Consider the following 21,069-nt stretch of genomic DNA (forward strand, 5'->3'; position numbering starts at 1 on the left):
GGAGTAGTTGAAATCCTCCATGATTATTATTCAATGTTTTTTTACTCATTTCCCTAATTTGTTTGCATATTTCTTCCTCCACCTCCCTTCCAATATTAGGTGGTCTGTAGACTACACCTATTAGTGTGATTGATTCTTTATTATCTTTTATCACTATCCATATGGATTCTATTTTGTCTTGCTGATAGCTGTGTCACTTTTTTTACTGCCATTATGTTGTTGGGCGGGAGGTTCGGCGCCGCTTGGACGATGCGGGAGTTTGCGCGGACCAAAATGGTGAGAATGGTGAAACGGGTTTTGTTTCTGGCAACGAGCACATTATCAGTCGCCCTTCTGTCTCACTGACTTCACAACTGGGCTCGGGGATAGAAATAAATCTTCCAACATGCCCATTTTGTAAGCTCCGTTAAAAATGTAAAACCCGAATGCGGAGCCACTTTCAAAGTCCTATACTGTTTGTCAAACTGCATGGAATTGCCTTCCAGATATAATGTCTGCTTTGAGAAATAGCGGGACATCTAGATTGGAATAGTGCAATCAAGCAGATGCAACATGGATTCATGAAGGGAAAATCATGTTTAACTAATTTACTGGAATTCTTTGAGGATATAATGAGCATGGTGGATGGAGGTGTACCGATGGATGTGGTGTATTTAGATTTCCAAAAGGCATTCGATAAGGGGCCACACAAAAGGTTACTGCAGAAGATAAAGGTACGCGGAGTCAGAGGAAATGTATTAGCATGGATAGAGAATTGGCTGGCGAACAGAAAGCAGAGAGTTGGGATAAATCGGTCCTTTTCGGGTTGGAAATTCGGGGTGGTTAGTGGTGTGCCACAGGGATCGGTGCTGAGACAACTGTTTCCAATATACAAAGATGACCTGGAAGAGGGGACAGAGTGTAGTGTAACAAAATTTGCAGATGACACAAAGATTAGTGGGAAAGCGGGGTGTGTAGAGGACAATAGAGGCAGTTGGTGAGGCGCGAGTCTGGGGTCGGAGGCCTATAAAAGGCCCAGCGACAGCAAGAGGCGGCAGCAGTTGGTGAGGCGCGAGTCCGGGGTCGGAGGCCTATAAAAGGCCCAGCGACAGCGAGAGGTGGCGGCAGTTGGTGAGGCGTAAGTCCGGGGTCGGAGGCCGATAAAAGGTGTACTTGTGCAGCTACAGGGAGAAGGCAAAAAAGTAGAAAGAAACAGAAAGGTGACGTCACAGCCAAGGGGTTAAGTGATTGGCTGGTGATTGGTGAGTAGTTTTTCTTTCTTCTCTTCTGTAACAGTGAGTAAACTTAAGCATTGTTGTTTCCTATCTAAGGGTTAAGTCATGACAGGACAGCTTGGTCGCGTGTTATGCTCCTCCTGTACCATGTGGGAACTCAGGGACGACTCCAGTGTTCCTGACAACTACGTGTGCGGGAAGTGCATCCGCCTCTAGCTCCTGACGGACTGCGTTGCGGAGTTGGAGCTGAGGGTGGATTCACTCTGGAGCATCCACGATGCTGAGAATGACGTAAGTAGCACGTGTAGCGAGTTGGTCTTACCGCAGGTGAAGGGTCCACAGCCAGATAGGGAATGGAAGACCAGCAGGAAGAGCAGTGCAAGGAAGGTAGTGCAAGGGTCCCCTGTGGTCATCCCCCTGCAAAACAGATACACTGCTTTGAGTACTGTTGAAGGGGATGACTCATCAAGGGAGGGCAGCAGCAGCCAAGTTCATGGCACCATGGCTGGCTCTGTTGAACAGGAGGGGAGGAAAAAGAGTGGAGAGCGATAGTGATAGGGGATTCAATTGTAAGGGGAATAGATAGGCGTTTCTGCGGCCGCAACCGAGACTCCAGGATGGTATGTTGCCTCCCTGGTGCAAGGGTCAAGGATGTCTCTGAGCGGGTGCAGGACATTCTAAAAAAGGAGGGAGAACAGCCAGTTGTCGTGGTGCACATTGGTACCAACGACATAGGTAAAAAAAAAGGATGAGGTCCTACGAAACGAATTTAAGGAGCTAGGAGCTAAATTAAAAAGTAGGACCTCAAAAGTAGTAATCTCAGGATTGCTACCAGTGCCACGTGCTAGTCAGAGTAGGAATTGCAGGATAGCGCAGATGAATACATGGCTTGAGCAGTGGTGCAGCAGGGAGGGATTCAAATTCCTGGGGCATTGGAACTGGGACCAGTACAAAGCAGACGGTCTGCACCTGGGCAGGACCGGAACCAATGTCCTAGGGGGAGTGTTTGCTAGTGCTGTTGGGGAGGAGTTAAGCTTATATGGCAGGGGGATGGGAATCAATGCAGGGAGACAGAGGGAAACAAAAAGGAGGCAAAAGCAAAAGCCAGAAAGGAGATGAGGAAAAGTGGAGGGCAGAGAAACCCAAGACAAAAAACAAAAAGGGCCACTGTACAGCAAAATTCTAAAAGGAAAAAGGGTGTTAAAATAACAAGCCTGAAGGCTTTGTGTCTTAATGCAAGGAGTATCCGTAATAAGGTGGATGAATTAACTGTGCAATTAGATGTTAACAAATATGATGTGATTGGAATTATGGAGACGTGGCTCCAGGATGATCAGGGCTGGGAACTCAACATCCAGGGGTATTCAACATGCAGGAAGGATAGAATAAAAGAAAAAGGAGGTGGGGTAGCATTGCTGGTTAAAGAAGAGATTAATGCAATATTAGAATGGACATTAGCTTGGATGATGTGGAATCTATATGGGTAGAACTGCAGAACACCAAAGGGCAAAAAACGTTAGTGGGAGTTGTGTACAGACCACCAAACAGTAGTAGTAATGTTGGGGAGGGCATCAAACAGGAAATTAGGGGTGCATGCAATAAGGGTGCAGCAGTTATAATGGGTGACTTTAATATGCACATAGATTGGACTAACCAAACTGGAAGCAATACGGTGGAGGAGGATTTCCTGGAGTGCATAAGGGATGGTTTTCTGGACCAATATGTCGAGGAACCAACTACAGGGGAGGCCATCTTAGACTGGGTGTTGTGTAATGAGAGAGGATTAATTAGCAATACCGTTGTGCGAGGCCCCTTGGGGAAGAGTGACCATAATATGGTGGAATTCTGCATTAGGATGGAGAATGAAACAGTTAATTCAGACACCATGGCCCAGAACTTAAAGAAGGGTAACTTTGAAGGTATGAGGCGTGAATTAGCTAGGATTGATTGGCGATTGATACTTAAGTGGTTGACTGTGTATGGGAAATGGCAGACATTTAGAGACCGCATGGATGAACTACAACAATTGTACATTCCTATCTGTCGTAAAAATAAAAAAGGGAAGATGGATCAACCGTGGCTATCAAGGGAAATCAGGGATAGTATTAAAGCCAAGGAAGTGGCATACAAATTGGCCAGAAATAGCAGTGAACCCGGAGACTGGGAGAAATTTAGAACTCAGCAGAGGAGGACAAAGGGTTTGATTAGGGCAGGGAAAATGGAGTACGAGAAAAAGCTTGCAGGGAACATTAAGACGGATTGCAAAAGTTTCTATAGATATGTAAAGAGAAAAAGGTTAGTAAAGACAAACGTAGGTCCCTTGCAGTCAGAATCAGGGGAAGTCATAACGGGGAACAAAGAAATGGCGGACCAATTGAACATGTACTTTGGTTCGGTATTCACTAAGGAGGACACCAACAACCTTCCGGATATAAGAAGGGTCAGAGGGTCTAGTAAGGAGGAGGAACTGAGGGAAATCCTTATTAGTCAGGAAATTGTGTTGGGGAAATTAATGGGATTGAAGGCCGATAAATCCCCAGGGCCTGATGGACTGCATCCCAGAGTACTTGAGGTGGTCTTGGAAATAGCGGATGCATTGACAGTCATTTTCCAACATTCCATTGACTCTGGATCAGTTCCTATCGAGTGGAGGGTAGCCAATGTAACCCCACTTTTTAAAAAAGGAGGGAGAGAGAAAACAGGGAATTATAAGTAAGCCTGACATCGGTAGTGGGTAAGATGATGGAATCAATTATTAAGGATGTCATAGCAGCGCATTTGGAAAGAGGTGACATGATAGGTCCAAGTCAACATGGATTTGTGAAAGGGAAATCATGCTTGACAAATCTTCTGGAATTTTTTGAGGATGTTTCCAGTAGACTGGACAAGGGAGAACCAGTTGATGTGGTATATTTGGACTTTCAGAAGGCTTTCGACAAGGTCCCACACAAGAGATTAATGTGCAAAGTTAAAGCACATGGGATTGGGGGTAGTGTGCTGACATGGATTGAGAACTGGTTGTCAGACAGGAAGCAAAGAGTAGGAGTAAATGGGTACTTTTCAGAATGGCAGGCGGTGACTAGTGGGGTACCGCAAGGTTCTGTGCTGGGGCCCCAGCTGTTTACGTTGTACATTAATAATTTAGACGAGGGGATTAAATGTAGTATCTCCAAATTTGCGGATGACACTAAGTTGGGTGGCAGTGTGAGCTGCGAGGAGGATGCTATGAGGCTGCAGATAGGTTAGGTGAGTGGGCAAATGCATGGCAGATGAAGTATAATGTGGATAAATGTGAGGTTATCCACTTTGGTGGTAAAAACAGAGAGACAGACTATTATCTGAATGGTGACAGGTTAAGAAAAGGGGAGGTGCAACGAGACCTGGGTGTCATGGTACATCAGTCATTGAAGGTTGGCATGCAGGTACAGCAGGCGGTTAAGAAAGCAAATGGCATGTTGGCCTTCATAGCGAGGGGATTTGAGTACAGGGGCAGGGAGGTGTTGCTACAATTGTACAGGGCCTTGGTGAGGCCACACCTGGAGTATTGTGTACAGTTTTGGTCTCCTAACCTGAGGAAGGACATTCTTGCTATTGAGGGAGTGCAGCGAAGGTTCACCAGACTGATTCCTGGGATGGCGGGACTGACCTATCAAGAAAGACTGGATCAACTGGGCTTGTATTCACTGGAGTTCAGAAGAATGAGAGGGGACCTCATAGAAACGTTTAAAATTCTGATGGTTTTAGACAGGTTAGATGCAGGAAGAATGTTCACAATGTTGGGGAAGTCCAGAATCAGGGGTCACAGTCTAAGGATAAGGGGTAAGCCATTTAGGACCGAGATGAGGAGGAACTTCTTCACCCAGAGAGTGGTGAACCTGTTGAATTCTCTGCCACAGAAAGTGGTTGGGGCCAATTCACTAAATATATTCAAAAAGGGAGTTGGATGTTAAGGGGATCAAGGGGTATGGTGAGAAAGCGGGAATGGGGTACTGAAGTTGCATGTTCAGCCATGAACTCATTGAATGGCAGTGCAGGCTAGAAGGGCCGAATGGCCTACTCCTGCACCTATTTTCTATGTTTCTATGTTATCCCTAATAAGTACAGACCACCTCCCCTTTTTCCTCCTCTATCTTTTCTAAATAGGTTGTACCCTGCAATGTTTAATTCCCAGTCCTGATTTTTCTGTAGCCATGTCTCAGTAATCCCGACTATATCTGGTTCCTCTGATTGGCTCCAGCTCTCCAGTTTTATTGCATATGAAGAGATTAGGAGACATAAAAAAAAAAACAATTAGGAAGGCAAAGAGGAACTATGAAATTATATTATCAATGATGACAGATTACCTGACCTCTTGATGGGGCAGGATTAATGGGCCAAATGTTCTCTCACTCTAGATGTCATGTTAAAGGATTTGAAGTGTGACTTGAGTTAGTCAAAGTGCAGCGACAGAGCAATCAGAATTACAAGTGGTCAATTCAATCTGATGCAGGAGTGGACGGTCGTGTGGGACTGTCTACCTGCAGTGTCACAACATCTTCATTCCTTTCTCAGAGTCCTGCAGCCTGCGGAGGATACAGATAGAATACAGGGTCCCCATAGATACTGCTTCCTGGCAGTGTATTAACAGCTGGAGGCAATTGTACCTGCTCCATCCTCCATCTTACCTCTTCAAACACATGGTGCAGCGACGAGTCATCCGCAGCCTTCTCCAATTCTGTGCACTGCAAGTGAAGATATCCAACATAGTTAGCAGGTAACTAATACAGTTCTGGAAAAAAAATTACATACATATTTAGGTCTGTGAAGTACTAAAGTTAATTATAATATAATTTTTTTAAAACGAGAGAATTCGAGTCTCCAATTGGTTACACTGAACTTCACACCAATTATCGACCGCCAAGGAAACCCACATTCAAAATGAGGTGCAAACAGAGAATAATGAAAACCCGGGAGTGAGTTACAAGCTGGAATCTAATAGAGGGGTTCGGGGGGAATTTATATATAGAATAACATAACAGGGAGCGAGTTACAGGTTGGAATCTAATCGAGATGTTTGGGGGGTTTATGTATAGAACAACAGATACCCGGGAGTGAGTTACCGTGGAATCTAATTGAGGGGTTCGGGGGGGTTTATATATAGAACAGATACCCAGGAATGAGTTACAGACTGGAATCCGATTGAGGGGTTCAGGTGGTTTATATATATAGAACAGGTACCTGGGAGTGAGTTACAGGCTGGAATCTGCTCGTGCGGTTTGGATCGGTTATATCGCATCATAACCCATCCAAACGGCCCGGAAGGGAGACCATTTCGGCCCATTGTGTCCGCACCGGCCGACAAACAGCTTCCCAGCCTAAACCCACTTTCCAGCTCTTGGTCCATGGCACATCCAAATACTTTTTAAAATGTGGTGAGGGTTCCTGCCTCTACCATCCTTTCAGGCAGTGAGTCCCAGACCCTCATCACCCTCTGGGTGAAAACATTTCACCTCAAATCCCCTCTAAATCTCCTGCCAATTACTTTAAATCTATTGTTTTGTTGACCCCTCTGCTAAGGGAAATAGGTCTGTCCTATCCACTCTATCTAGGCTCCTCATAATTTTATACACCTCAATAAGGTCTCCCCTCAGCCTCCTCTGTTCCAAAGAAAACTTTAATCTATATATTGATTGGGCTAACCAAGCTGGTAGCAATGCGGTGGAGGAGGATTCCCTGGAGTGTATTAGGGATGGCTTTCTAGACCAATATGATGAGGAACCAACTAGAGAGCTGGCCATCCTAGACTGGGTGATGTGTATTGAGAGAGGACTAATTAGCAATCTTGTTGTGCGAGGCCCCTTGGGGAAGAGTGAACATAACATGGTAGAATTCTTTATTAAGATGGAGTGTGACAGTGTTAATTCAGAGACTAGGGTCCTGAACTTAAGGAAAGGTAACTTCGATAGTATGAGACGTGAATTGGCTAGAATAGATTGGCAAATGATACTTAAAGGGTTGACAATGGATAGGCAATGGCAGACATTTATAGATTACATGGATGAACTTCAAACAATTGTATATCCCTGTCTGGAGTAAAAAGAAAAATGGGAAGGTAGCACAACCATGGCCAACAAGGGAAATTAGGGATAGTGTTAAATTAAAGGAAGAGGCATATAAATTGGCCAGAAAAAGCAGCAAACCTGAGGACTAGAATTCAGCAGAGGAGGACAAAGGGTCTAATTAGGAGGGGGAAATAAAGTATGAGAGGAAGCTTGCAGGGAACATAAAAACTGACTGGAAAAGCTTCTATAGATATGTGAAGAGAAAAACATCAGTGAAGACCAATGTAGGTCCTTTGCAGTCAGAATCAGGTGAATTTATAATGGGAACAAAGAAATGGCAGACCAATTGAACAAATACTTTGGATCTGTCTTCAAGAAGGAAGACACAAATAACCTTCTGGAAATACTAGGGGTTCGAGGGACTAGCGAAAAGGAGGAACTGAGGGAAATCCTTATTAGTCAAGAAATTGTGTTAGGGAAATTGATGGGATTGAAGGCTGATAAATCCCCAGGACCTGATAGGCTGCATCCCAGAGTACTTAAGGAAGTACTAGAAATAGTGGATGAATTGGTGATCATTTTCCAACAGTTTATCGACTCTGGATCAGTTCCTATGGACTGGAGGATAGCTAATGTAACATCACTTTTTAAAAAAAGGAGTGAGAGAGAAAACAGGGAATTATAGATCAGTTAGCTTGACATCAGTAGTGGAGAAAATGTTGGAATCAATTATTAAAGATGAAATAGCAACGCATTTGGAAAGCAGTGACAGGATCGGTCCAAGTCAGCATGGATTTATGAAAGGGAAATCATGCTTGACAAATCTTCTGGAATTTACTGAGGATGTAACTAGTAGAGTGGACAAGGGAGAACCCGTGGGTGTGGTGTATTTGGACTTTCAAAAGGCTTTTGACAAGGTCCCACACAAGAGATTAGTGTGCAAAATTAAAGCACATGGTATTGGGGGTAATCTATTGACATGGATAAAGAATTGGTTGGCAGACAGGAGGCAGAGAATCGGAATAAACAGGTCCTTTTCAGAATGACAGGCAATGACCAGTGGGGTGCCGCAGGGTTCAGTGCTGGGACCCCAGCTATTTACAATATACATCAATGATTTAGATGAAGGAATTGAATGTAATATCTCCAAGTTTGCAGATGACACTAAGCTGGGTGGCGGTGTGAGCTGTGAGGAGGATGCTAAGAGGCTGCAGGGTTACTTGGACAGGTTAGGTGAGTGGACAATGCATTCATGGCAGATGCAGTATAATGTGGATAAATGTGAGGTTATCCACTTTGGTGGCAAAAACAGGAAGACAGAATATTATCTGAATGGTGACAGATTAGGAAAATGGGAGGTGCAACGAGACCTGGGTGTCATGGTACATCAGTCATTGAAGTTTGGCATGCAGGTACAGCAGGCGGTGAAGAAGGCAAACGGCATGTTGGCCTTCATAGCGAGAGGATTTGAGTATAGGAGCAGGGAGGTCTTACTGCAGTTGTACTGGGCCTTGGTGAGCCCACACCTGGAATATTGTGTTGAGTTTTGGTCTCCTAATCTGAGGAAGGACATTCTTGCTATTGAGGGAGTACAGCGAGGGTTCACCAGATTGATTCCCGGGATGCCAGGAGAGACTGGATCAACTGGGCTTGTATCCACTGGAGTTTAGAAGAATGCAAGGGGATCTCATAGAAACATAAAATTATGACGGGATTGGACAGGTTAGATGCAGGGAGAATGCTCCCGTTGCTGGGGAGTTCCAGAACAAGGGGTCACAGTCTAAGAATAAGGGGTAAGCTATTTAGGACCGAGATGAGGAGAAACTTCTTCACACAGAGAGTTGTTAACCTGTGGAATTCTCTACCACAGAAAGTTGTTGAGGCCAGTTCATTGGATATATTCAAAAGGGAGTTAGATATGGTCCTTACGGCCAAAGGGATCAAGGGGTATGGAGAGAAAGCAGGAAAGGGGTACTGAGGTTGAATGATCAGCCATGTTATTGAATGGCCTGCTCCTGCACCTAATTTCTATGTTTCTATCTTTCCTGTAATGTGGTGGCCAGAACTGCATGCAGTACTCTAGCTATAGCCTAACTAGTGTTTTATACAGCTCAAGCATAACCTCCCTGCTCTTGAATACCATGTCTCGGCTAATAAAGGCAAGTATTCCATATGCCTTCTTAACCACCTTATCTACCTGGCCTGCTACCTTCAGGGATCTGTGGACATGCACTCCCAAGTTCCCTTTGTTCCTCTACACTCTGTCCTAACATTTAATGTGTATTCCTTTGCCTTGTTAGCCCTCCCCAAATGCATTACCTCACAGTTCTACAGATTGAATTCCATTTGCCACTGTTCTGCCCACCTGACCATTGAAATCTTCCTGCAGTCTACAGCTTTCTTCTTCATTATCAACCATACAGCCTAATTTTGTATCATCTGCAAACTTCTTAATCATACCCCCTTTGAGGTGTATACTGTATATGGTCCACGTCTCAGCCATATAGGAGGGCGGGTAGCGCTACTGCCTTGTAGACCATGAGCTTGGTGCCAGATTTGAGGTCCTGGTCTTCGAACACTCTTCCTCAGGCAACCGAAGGCTGCGTTGGTGCACTGGAGGCGGTGTTGGACCTCATCGTCGATGTCTGCCCTTGCTGAGAGTAGGCTTCCGAGGTATGGAAAATGGTCACGTTGTCCAGGGCTGCGCAGTGCCGTGCAGCGAGATCAGGTTGGTGAAGGACCTTTGTCTTACGGATGTTTAGTGAAAGGCCCATGCTTTTGTATGCCTCGGTGAAGATGTGGACGATGGCTTGGAGTTCGGCCTCTGAATGTGCGCAGACGCAAGCGTTGTCTGTGTACTGTAGTTCGATGACAGAGGATGGGACAACCTCGGATCCAGCCTGGAGGCGACCAAGTACCATCAGCACTGCCTCCGCAAGATCCTGCAAATCCACTGGGAGGACAGACGCACCAACGTCAGTGTTCTCGATTAGGCCAACATCCCCAGCATTGAAGCACTGACCACACTCGTCCAGCTCCATTGGGCGGGCCACATCGTCTGCATGCCCGACACGAGACTCCCTGAACAAGTGCTCCACTCGAAATTCCTACACGGCAAGTGAATCCCAGGTGGACAGAGGAAACGTTTCAAGGACACCCTCAAAGCCTCCTTGATAAAGTGTAACATCCCCATCGACACCTGGGAATCCCTGGCCCAAGACCGCCCTAAGTGGAGGAAGAGTATCCGGGAGGGCGCTGAACACCTCGAGTCCTTTCCTTCAATCACTGTCTGTCTCACCTGAAACTGTAATTCCTGCATTGGACTGTTCAGCCACCTGAGAACTCACTTTTAGAGTGGAAGCAAGTCTTCCTCGATTTCGAGGGACTGCTTCCTGCCTCTGAGCCAATTTTGGATCCAACTTGTCACTTTGCCCTGGATTCCATGGGCTTTTACTTCCGTGACAAGTCTGCCATGTGGGACCTCATCAAAAGCTTTGCTAAAATCCATATGCATTGCATCAAACGCAATGCCCTCCTTACCTCCTCAAAAAGTTAAATCAAGTCAGTAAGACACGACCTTCCCTTAACAAATCCATGTTGCCTGTCCTTGATTAATCTGTGTCTTTCTAAATTAAGATTTAGCCTGTTCCTCAGAATTTTTTCCAATAATTTTCCCACCACCGAGGTTAGGCTGACTGGCCTGTAATTACTTGGTCTATCCCTTTCTCCCTTTTTAAACAACGTTAGCAGTCCTCTAGTACCACACCTATAGACAGAGAGGATCGGAAAATTATGGTCAGAGCCTCTGTTAGTTCCTCTTTTGCTTCTCTTAACAGTCTGGAATACATTTCATCCAGGTCTAGGAATGTATCCACTGGCAAAACTGCTAAAGCGTTTAATGTATAGAACAGATACCCAGGAGTGAGTTACAAGCTAGAATCTAATCGAGAGGTTTGGGTGGTTTATATATAGAATGGCAGATACCCGGGAATGAGTTACAGGCTGGAATCTAATCAGGGGGTTTGGGGCGGGGGGCCGGGGGGGTTACATATAGAACAACAGATACCCGGGAGTGAGATACAAGCTGGAATCTAATGAAGGGGTTTGGGTGGTTTATATATAGAATGGCAGATACCCGGGAGTGAGTTACAGGCTGGAATCTGATCGAGGGGTTTGGGTGGTTTATTGATTCCAGGAGCAAAGGGTGATTGAGAGATAATGGAGAGCGAGTGATTATCGCAATGAGCAGACCAGGTTGGGAAACTACTTGGGCAATGAACATCAAGTACAGTGCAGGTGGAAAACAAGTAACCATCAAAGGTTTTCGGAAGATCCAGTAGCTGAAGGGAGTCCTGTTTTCTCTGGTGCTATTAAAGATCAGTGCAGATGTTGAAATGGGTGAATCAGTGATTCCATGACCATGAAATCACCAGCCACACCTTGCTGTCGTCTGGGTCTAGGCCACAACTTCACCTCACTCCCACACACATTTTTCTATACATAAACCTGTCAATATTCATCTTCGGTGACATATCTAAACATCAGTGAAAAAGCTGAACTGTGAGGCAGGCACTCACCTCAGTTTCTTTCAGCTCCTGATAGGTCTGTAACAAAAAGAGAGAGAGAAAGTGAGAGAGGCTGTACAGTAGAAAGTGAGTGACAGAGAGAGAGACAGGGATTAGAGAGCGAGTGACAGAGAGGGGGAGAGTGAATGTAGAGAACGAGTGACAGAGAAAAAGAGGGGGGGGGGAGGGAATGTAGAGCGTGGGGAGCGGGAGCATGAAGGGGGAATGTAGTGAGTGAGTGGCAGAGAAAGGGAGAGAGGGAGAGAGCGAGTGAGAGAGAGGGGGAGGGAGGGGGGAAGGAATGTAGAGAGTGAATCAGAGACACAGAGGGAGAGAGGGAATGTAGGGAGCAAGTGAGAAAGAGAGAGGGAATGTAGAGTGAGAGGGGGGGGGGGGGAAATGGGGGGAGATGGAGAACGACAGAGCACAAGAATAGTTGCTCTAAACAGAGAAATTTCTACAAATAAAATCCAGCACTGCACATGTATGACTCCTGTAGCACATAAATGGGAGTAAGGAGGACACGTATCAATCTGATACATGCACACACCCACGAGTGCAACTGCCCACAAATCAATGATCAGACTGGCACTGCAGGAGCAGGTAGAGGACGGAGAGCACATGTCAATAAGAAGTCTGACCAATCGGATCATTCATCAATGAGTTGGTGACTGTATACGCTGCCATCTTGCCCAGGGAATCCCCAAAACGACTCCAGTTTTAAGGCCCCCTTCTCTTTAAGATGCTGACTCTGGCATACAGGTTTATTAAGTACTGGTCACTCTCCAGTAGCAGTTCTACCCTCCCCACTCCGCTGTACCAGTATCCAGTGCACGTTTCCCAGCCGCTACCAGTTACCCCCTCCTCCCCGGGCTAACATCAGCCTTCCTCGGCAGGTTCTCCTGCTCTGAAACTGATGTCTTGAGCTACACAGCTGGCCACAGCTTTGCTGCCACTCTGTGGTGATGGGTTCCCCTCTGCTTGGCCCCACCTGTCTCTTATCAGGAGGGGATTCCCTAATTCCACTCTTGGCCACCCCACACTTCATGGCAGAGACAGCTCACTGGAGGACTGCTCCGTCACCCATGAGGGGACAGTCAGGAAATGCACAGGGAATTGTGCCTGCCATTCTCTGAGACAGTGCGCTGGTACTAGAATACGATAGCTCACCTCGGCACGGATACAGCACCTACCTGCAGCACTTTGCCATGTACGACTGTCCCGATGGCTCCTGCGCACAGACGGGGGGCGAGACCTTTAAACAGACCCCGCTTTCCATCGATTTTCACAATGTGCTTGGCTGCAAGACAAATAGCAGCAAGTACCAATTCAATCAAGTTCCATCTTTTCAATTACATGAACAGTGAATAATGTTTTTTGATACACAATAATAGAACATTGACATGAGGGAAGGCTAACATTGGAACGTGCCTTCACACTGATTGGAGTCCTGTTACTGTGGAGAAAGGTTAAATAGATTAGGCTCAGAGTAAAGCTCCCTCTACACTGTCCCATCAAACACTCCCAGGGCAGGTACAGGGGGTTAGATACAGAGTAAAGCTCCCTCTACACTGTCCATCAAACACTCCCAGGGCAGGTACAGGGGGTTAGATACAGAGTAAAGCTCCCTCTACACTGTCCATCAAACACTCCCAGGGCAGGTACAGGGGGTTAGATACAGAGTAAAGCTCCCTCTACACTGTCCATCAAACACTCCCAGGGCAGGTACAGCACGGGTTAGATACAGAGTAAAGCTCCCTCTACACTGTCCATCAAACACTCCCAGGGCAGGTACAGCACGGGTTAGATAGAGTAAAACTCTCTCTACACTGTCCCAATCACTCCCAGGGCAGGTATAGGGGGTTAGATACAGAGTAAAGCTTCCTCTACACTATCCCATCCAACACTCCCAGGGCAGGTACAGGGGGTTAGATACAGAGTAAAGCTCCCTCTATACTGCCTCATCAATCACTCCCAGGGCAGGTATAGGGGGTTAGATACAGAGTAACGCTCCCTCTACACTATCCCATCCAACACTCCCAGGGCAGGTACAGCACGGGTTAGATACAGAGTAAAGCTCCCTCTACACTGTCCATCAAACACTCCCAGGGCAGGTACAGCACAGATTGTAATGACTGGCAGTGACCCGGTGGCTGAGAGTTAGTCAGCTCTGAACTACATGGACACTGGCAGATAGCAACTTAAGGAACATTGCTTCAGCACCTACCGTATGCGAAGAGGCCGGGTAGCTGGAGAACTGGCCGCCTGAAGATGTTCCGGCCCATAGTCGGAGCCATGGGTTCATGGCCAACCTAGGGTGGGGAGAAAAAAAATTCAAGTTGGATTACTAAACCGAATGAACAGGGGGATTCGACCCCTCCCTCAATGAACAGTCTGCTCTCTCAGCCGGATGTAAAATATCCCATGATGCTATTTCAAAGAAGAGCAAAGGAGTTCTCGCCGGTATCCTGACCAAAATGTATCCCTCAACCAAAAACTAAAAGCAAATCATCACATTGCTGTTTGTAGGATCTTGCTATGCACAAACTGGCTGCCGTGTTTACTAAATTACAAATGACTACTGTTCAAAAGTACTTCATTAGCTGAGTGTAGTTTGAGATGCCCCGAGGTTGTGGAAAGTGCTATAGAAGTGCAAGTCTTTCTTTTTTCCTTTCACAACTTTGGAACACCTAATGGCGGAGTCCGTGAGGAGCCAGCGAGTCAGCTCCATGACTGACTGTCATTGAGTGAGACACTCTGACAAATACACAGCAGCTTAAAACAGCCCAGTCAAAGTGCGAACAGTGACACTTTTATTTTCTACCCCCGTAATTACATTGATGTTGTGCAGTGCACTTAACCACTGCAGGTCCCACCCGGACCCGGCATCACTGCCGGCAGAGGGCACGGCTCCAACTGGGCCTTTAATTACATGCTGCTCCCTCTCAGCCTTTCACCTCACGTGCTCAGTCCTATAATTCAGCAGGAACAGCCCTCGCTCACCACCGTAATTGGCCCATTCCAAACTCACGCCTGTCACTGGATGTTGTCCAAAGTAACCACACTTTCTTTCTCAGCCAACTTCCCGTCCTCCATAGCCACCCACCTCCTCTCCTGAATGTGCTGCCTCTTTGCTGAGGAACAGTTCCACAGCCCCTAGGAGCCCCCACCCCCCCAAGTGGTCCATTCTCAATTCTGGATACATTCCATGCGTGCGCCTGGACAGCAAGCGTCAGTAGAAGGGGAGGGTTTAAATTAGTTTGGCAGCGGGATGGGAACCTGAGAATAGATCCAGAAGGGAGAAAAGCAAAGTTGAAATTGGAAAGCAGAAAATTAGAAAGTGAATTTGGAAGACAGGAAACAAGGGCTAGAAAATGGATAAGGGAGCCTGGTAGTGCTAAACGGTATATACTTCAATTGAAGGAATCTAGGGGATAAGGCAGATGAGCTGAGAGTGTAGATAGACACTTGAGAGTATGATATTAGAGCTATTACTGAGACATGGCTGAAAGAGGGGCAGGTATGGTAGCTCAACATTCCTGGTTACTGGGTTTTCAGATGGGATAAAGAGGGGGTTAAAAAAGAAGGGGGGTATCAGTATTGTTTAAAGAAACCATTACAGCTGTGTCCAGCTGCAGCTCCTGACAGACTGCACTGCGGCATTGGAGCTGCGCATGGATTCACTCTGGAGCATTCGCAATGCTGAGGATGACGTGAATAGCACGTTTAGTGAGTTGGTCACACCGCAGCTAACGGTTACTCAGGCAGATAGGGGATGGGTGACCATCAAGCAGAGCAGTGGAAGGAAGGTAGTGCAGGGGTCCCCTGCGGTCATCTCCCTCCAAAACAGATACACCGTTTTGGGTACTGTTGGGGGAGATGGCCCATCAGGGCAAGGCAGCAGCAGTAGCCAAGTTCATGCCACCATGGGTAGCTCTGCTGCACAGGAGGGCAGGAAAAAGAGTGGGAGAGCTATAGTGGTAGGAGATTCTATTGTAAGGGGAATAGATAGGCTTTTTTGTGGCCGCAATCGAGCCGCCAGGATGGTATATTGCCTCCGTGGTGCAAGGATCAAGGATGCCTCGGAGCGGCTGCAGGGCATTTTGGAGGGGGAGGGTGAACAGCCAGTTGTCGTGGTGCATATATGTACCAACGATATCGGTCAAAAATGGGATGAGGTCCTACAAGCTGAATTTAGGGAGCTAGGAGTTAAATTAAAAAGTAGGACCTCAAAAAGGTAGTAATCCCAGGATTGCTACCAGTGCCACGTGCTAGTCAGAGTAGAAATAGCAGGATAGTTAAGATGAATACGTGGCTTTAGGAATGGTGCAAGAGGGAGGGATTTAAATTCTTGGGACATTGGAACCGGTTCTGGGGGAGGAGGGACCAGTACAAACCGGAACCAATGTCCTGGGGGGAGTGTTTGCTAGTGCTGTTGGGGAGGGTTTAAACTAATATGGCAGGGGAATCTATGCAGAGAGACAGATGGAAGTAAAATGGGGGCAGAAGCAAAAGGTAGAAAGGAGATAAGGAAAAGTGGAGGGCAGAGAAATCAAAGGCAAAAATCAAAAAGGGCCACATTACATCATAATTCTAAAAGGATAAAGAGTGTTAAAAAAAACAAGCCTGAAGGCTCTGTGTCTCAATGCGAGGAGCATTTGTAATAAGGTAGATGAATTAACTGCGCAGATAGCTGTTAACGGATATGATGTAATTGGGATTACGGAGACATGGCTCCAGGGTGACCAAGGCTGGGAACTCAACATCCAGGGGTATTCAATATTCAGGAAGAATAGGCAGAAAGGAAAAGGAGGTGGGGTAGCGTTGCTGGTTAAAGAGGAGATTCACGCAATAGTAAGGAAGGACATTAGCTTGGATGATGTGGAATCTGTATGGGTAGAGCTGCGGAACACCAAAGGGCAGAAAACGCTAGTGGGAGTTGTGTACAGACCACCAAACAGTGGTAGTGAGGTTGGGGATGGCATCAAACAGGAAATTAGGGATGCGTACAATAAAGGTACAGCAGTTATCATGGGCGACTTTAATCTACATATAGATTGGGCTATACAGTGGAGGAGGATTTCCTGGAGTGTATTAGGGATGGTTTTCTAGACCAATTTGTCGAGGAACCAACTAGAGAGCAGGCCATCCTTGACTGGGTCTTGTGAAATGAGAGGATTAATTGGCAATCTTGTTGTGCGAGGCCCCTTGGGGAAGAGTGACCATAATATGGTGGAATTCTGCATTAGGATGGAGAATGAAACAGTTAATTCAGAGACCATGGTCCAGAACTTAAAGAAGGGTAACTTTGAAGGTATGAGGCGTGAATTGGCTAGGATAGATTGGCGAATGATACTGAAGGGGTTGACTGTGGATGGGCAATGGCAGACATTTAGAGACCGCATGGATGAACTACAACAATTGTACATTCCTGTCTGGCGTAAAAATAAAAAAGGGAAGGTGGCTCAACCGTGGCTAACAAGGGAAATTAGGGACAGTGTTAAATCCAAGGAAGAGGCATATAAATTGGCCAGAAAAAGCAACAAACCTGAGGACTGGAAGAAATTTAGAATTCAGCAGAGGAGGACAAAGGGTCTAATTAGGAGGGGGGAAAATAGAGTATGAGAGGAAGCTTGCAGGGAACATAAAAACTGACTGCAAAAGCTTCTATAGATATGTGAAGAGAAAAAGATTAGTGAAGACCAACATAGGTCCTTTGCAGTCAGAATCAGGTGAATTTATAATGGGAACAAAGAAATGGCAGATCAGTTGAACAAATAGTTTGGATCTGTCTTCACTAAGGAAGACACAAATAATCTTCTGGAAATACTAGAGGTTCGAGGGTCGAGCGAAAAGGAGGAAATCAGGGAAATTGATGGGATTGAAGGCCAATAAATCCCCAGGGCCTGACAGTCTGCATCCCAGAGTACTTAAGGAAATGGCCCTAGAAATAGTGAATGCATTGATGTCATTTTCCAACATTCTATAGACTCTGGATTGGAGGGTAGCTAATGTAACCCCACTTTTTAAAAAAGGATGGAAAGAGAAAACAGGGAATTGTTAGCCTGACATCGGTGGAGGGGAAAATGTTGAAATCAATTATTAAAGACGTAATAGCAGCGCATTTGGAAAGCAGTGACAGGATCCAAGTCAGCATGGATTTAAGAAAGGGAAATCATGCTTGATAAATCTTCTAACATTGTTTGAGAATGTAACTAGTCATAGAGTGGACAAAGGAGAACCAGTGGATGTGGTGTATTTGGACTTTCAAAAGGCTTTTGACAAGGTCCCACACAAGAGATTAGTGTGCAAAATTAAAGCACATGATATTGGGGGTAATGTATTGATGTGGATAGAGAACTGGTTGGCAGACAGGAAGCAAAGAGTAGGAATAAACGGGTCCTTTTCAGAATGGCAGGCAGTGACTAGTGGGGTGCCGCAGGGTTCAGTGCTGGGATCCCAGCTATTTACAATATACATTAATGATTTGGATGAAGGAACTGAATGTAATATCTCCAAGTTTGCAGATGACACTAAGCTGGGTGGCGGTGTGAGCTGTGAGGAGGATGCTAAGAGGCTGCAGGGTGACTTGGACGGGTTAGGTGAGTGGGCAAATGCATGGCAGATGCAGTATAATGTGGATAAATGTGAGGTTATCCACTTTGGCGGCAAAAACAGGGAGGCAGATTATCTGAATGGTGTCAAGATTAGGAAAAGGGGAGGTGCAACGAGACCTGGATGTCATGATACATCAGTCATTGAAAGTTGGCATGCAGGTACAGCAGGTGGTGAAGGCGGCAAATGGCATGTTGGCCTTCATAGCTAGGGGATTGGAGTATCGGAGCAGGGAGGTCTTACTGCAGTTGTACAGGGCCTTGGCGAGGCCTCACCTTGAATATTGTGTTCAGTTTTCGTCTCTTAATCTGAGGAAGGACATTCTTGCTATAGAGGGAGTGCAGCGAAGGTTCACCAGACTGATTCCCGGGATGGCAGGACTGACATATTAAGACAGACTGGATCAACTAGGCTTGTATTCACCGGAATTTAGAAGAATGAGAGGAGATCTCATAGAAATATAAAATTCTGATGGGACTGGACAGGTTAGATGCAGGAAGAATGTTCCCGATGTTGGGGAAGTCCAGAACCAGGGGTCACAGTCTAAGCATAAGGGGTAAGCCATTTAGGACAGAGAATTGTGAACCCGTGGAATTCTCTACCACAAAGTTGTTGAGGCCAGTTCGTTAGATATATTCAAAAGGGAGTTAGATGTGGCCCTTACGGCTAAAGGGATCAAAGGGTATGGAGAGAAAGCAGGAGTGGGGTACTGAAGTTGCATGATCAGCCATGATCATATTGAATGGTGGTGCAGGCTCGAAGGGCCGAATGGCCTACACCTGCACCTATTTTCTATATTTCTCTGTGAGGAGAGATGATATGTTAGAAGGATCATCAAATGAGGCCATATGGGTTGAATTGAAGAACAAAAAATGGGCGATCACACTGCTGGGAGTGTACTATAGACCCCCAATCAGAGGGAGATAGAAGAGCAAATATGTAGGCAAATTTATGAGAAGTGCAGAACTATAAGACAGTAATATTAGGGGATTTCAACTACCCTAATATTAACTGGGATAGAATTAGTGTGAAAGGTATAGAGGATGCAGAATTTCTAAAATACATTCAGGAGAACTTTTTTTAGCCAGTATGTAACAAGCCCAACAAGGGAGGGGGCGGTTCTGGAATTAGTTTTAGGGAATGAAGCTGGGCAGGTGCAAGGAGCATCAGTGGGAGAGCATTTTGGTGCTCGTGATCATAATTCAGTTGGATTTAGGGTAGTTATGGAAAAGGACAAAGATAGACCAGGAATAAAAGTTCTCAATTGGGGAAAAGCCAATTTTGCTAAGCTGAGATGGGATTTAGCCAAAATGAACAGGAAGCTTGGAGATAAATCAGTGTCAGAGCAATGGGAGGCATTCAATGAGGAGATTGAGAGAGTTTAGACCAAGTATGTTCCTGCAAAGAAAAGGGTGGGACTAATGAATCTAGAGCCCCTGGATGTCAAGAGACATACAGGATAGGATAAAGAAAAAAAGGGAGGCTTATGACAGATACCGAGGACTCAATACTGCAGAAACTCAAGAGTATAGAAAGCTAAATTAGGAAAGCAAAGAGCATGAAAAAATATTGGCAAGTGAATCAATGAAAACCCAAAGTTGTTTTATAAATACATTAAGAGCAAGAGGATAACTAAAGAAAGAGTATGGCCTATTAGAGACCATGAGAGTAATCTGTGTATGGAGGCGGAAGACGTGAATATGGTTTTTAATGAATACTTTGCATCTGTTTTCATAAAAGAGAGGGGCGATGCAGACTTTGCAATTAGGGAGGAGTGTGAAATATTAGATGAAATAAACATAATGAGAGAGGAAGTATTAAGGGGCTTAGCAGCTTTGAAAGTAGATAAATATCCAGGCCCGGATGAAATGTATCCCAGGCTGTTAAGAGAAGCAAAAGAGGAAATAAGCAGGGGCTCTGACCACCATTTTCCAATCCTCTCTGGCTACAGGTGTGGTGCCAGAGGACTGGAGAACTGATAACGTTGTATCTTTGTTTAAAAAGGGAGAAAGGGATAGACCGAGTAATTACAGGCCAGTCAGCCTAACCTCGGTGGGAAAATTATTGGAGAAAATTCTGAGGGACAGGATAAATCTTCATTTAGAAATTCATGGATTAATCAAGGACAGTCAGCATAGATTTGTTAAGGGAAGATTGTGGCTGACTAACTTGATTTGATTTTTTGAGTAGGTAACAAGAAGGGTCGATGAGGGCAGTGCGTATGATGTAGTGTATATGGATTTTAGTACGGTCTCACATGGCAGACTGGTCACAGAAGTAAAAGCCCATGGGATCCAGGGCAAAGTGGATCCAGAATTGGCTCAGAGGCAGGAAGCAAAGGGTAATGGTTGATGGGTGTTTTTGTGACTGGAAGGCTGTTTCCAGTGGGGTTCCGCAGGACTCAGTGCTGTGTCCCTTGCTTTTTGTGGTATATATCAATGATTTAGGAGGTATGATTAAGAAGTTTGCAGATGATACTAAAATTGGTGGTTGATAATGAAGAAGAAAGCTGTAAACTGCAGGAAGATATCAATGAACTGGTCAGATGGGCAGAACAGTGGCAAATGGAATTCAATAGAGAGAAGTGTGAGGTAATGCATTTGGGGAGGTCGAACAAGGCAAGGGAATACACAT

At 45.7% G+C, this 21,069-nt stretch overlaps 1 protein-coding gene across 1 annotated transcript in view; it reads right to left on the reverse strand.

Annotated features, from left to right (window-relative positions):
• mtch2 (mitochondrial carrier homolog 2) overlaps positions 1 to 21,069 on the reverse strand; it is a 55,967-nt gene that overhangs the window by 24,867 nt on the left and 10,031 nt on the right. Inside the window, exons 2-5 of the mRNA XM_070899290.1 lie at positions 14,048 to 14,132; positions 13,014 to 13,120; positions 11,833 to 11,859; positions 5,879 to 5,935 (exon numbers count right to left, since the gene is read on the reverse strand). Of these exons, the coding sequence (XP_070755391.1) occupies positions 5,879 to 5,935; positions 11,833 to 11,859; positions 13,014 to 13,120; positions 14,048 to 14,132 (276 nt within the window). The remainder of the gene's footprint in view (positions 1 to 5,878; positions 5,936 to 11,832; positions 11,860 to 13,013; positions 13,121 to 14,047; positions 14,133 to 21,069) is intronic.

This window comes from Pristiophorus japonicus, chromosome 14, assembly GCF_044704955.1.
Source record: "Pristiophorus japonicus isolate sPriJap1 chromosome 14, sPriJap1.hap1, whole genome shotgun sequence".
NCBI classification, from domain to species: Eukaryota; Metazoa; Chordata; class Chondrichthyes; family Pristiophoridae; genus Pristiophorus; species Pristiophorus japonicus.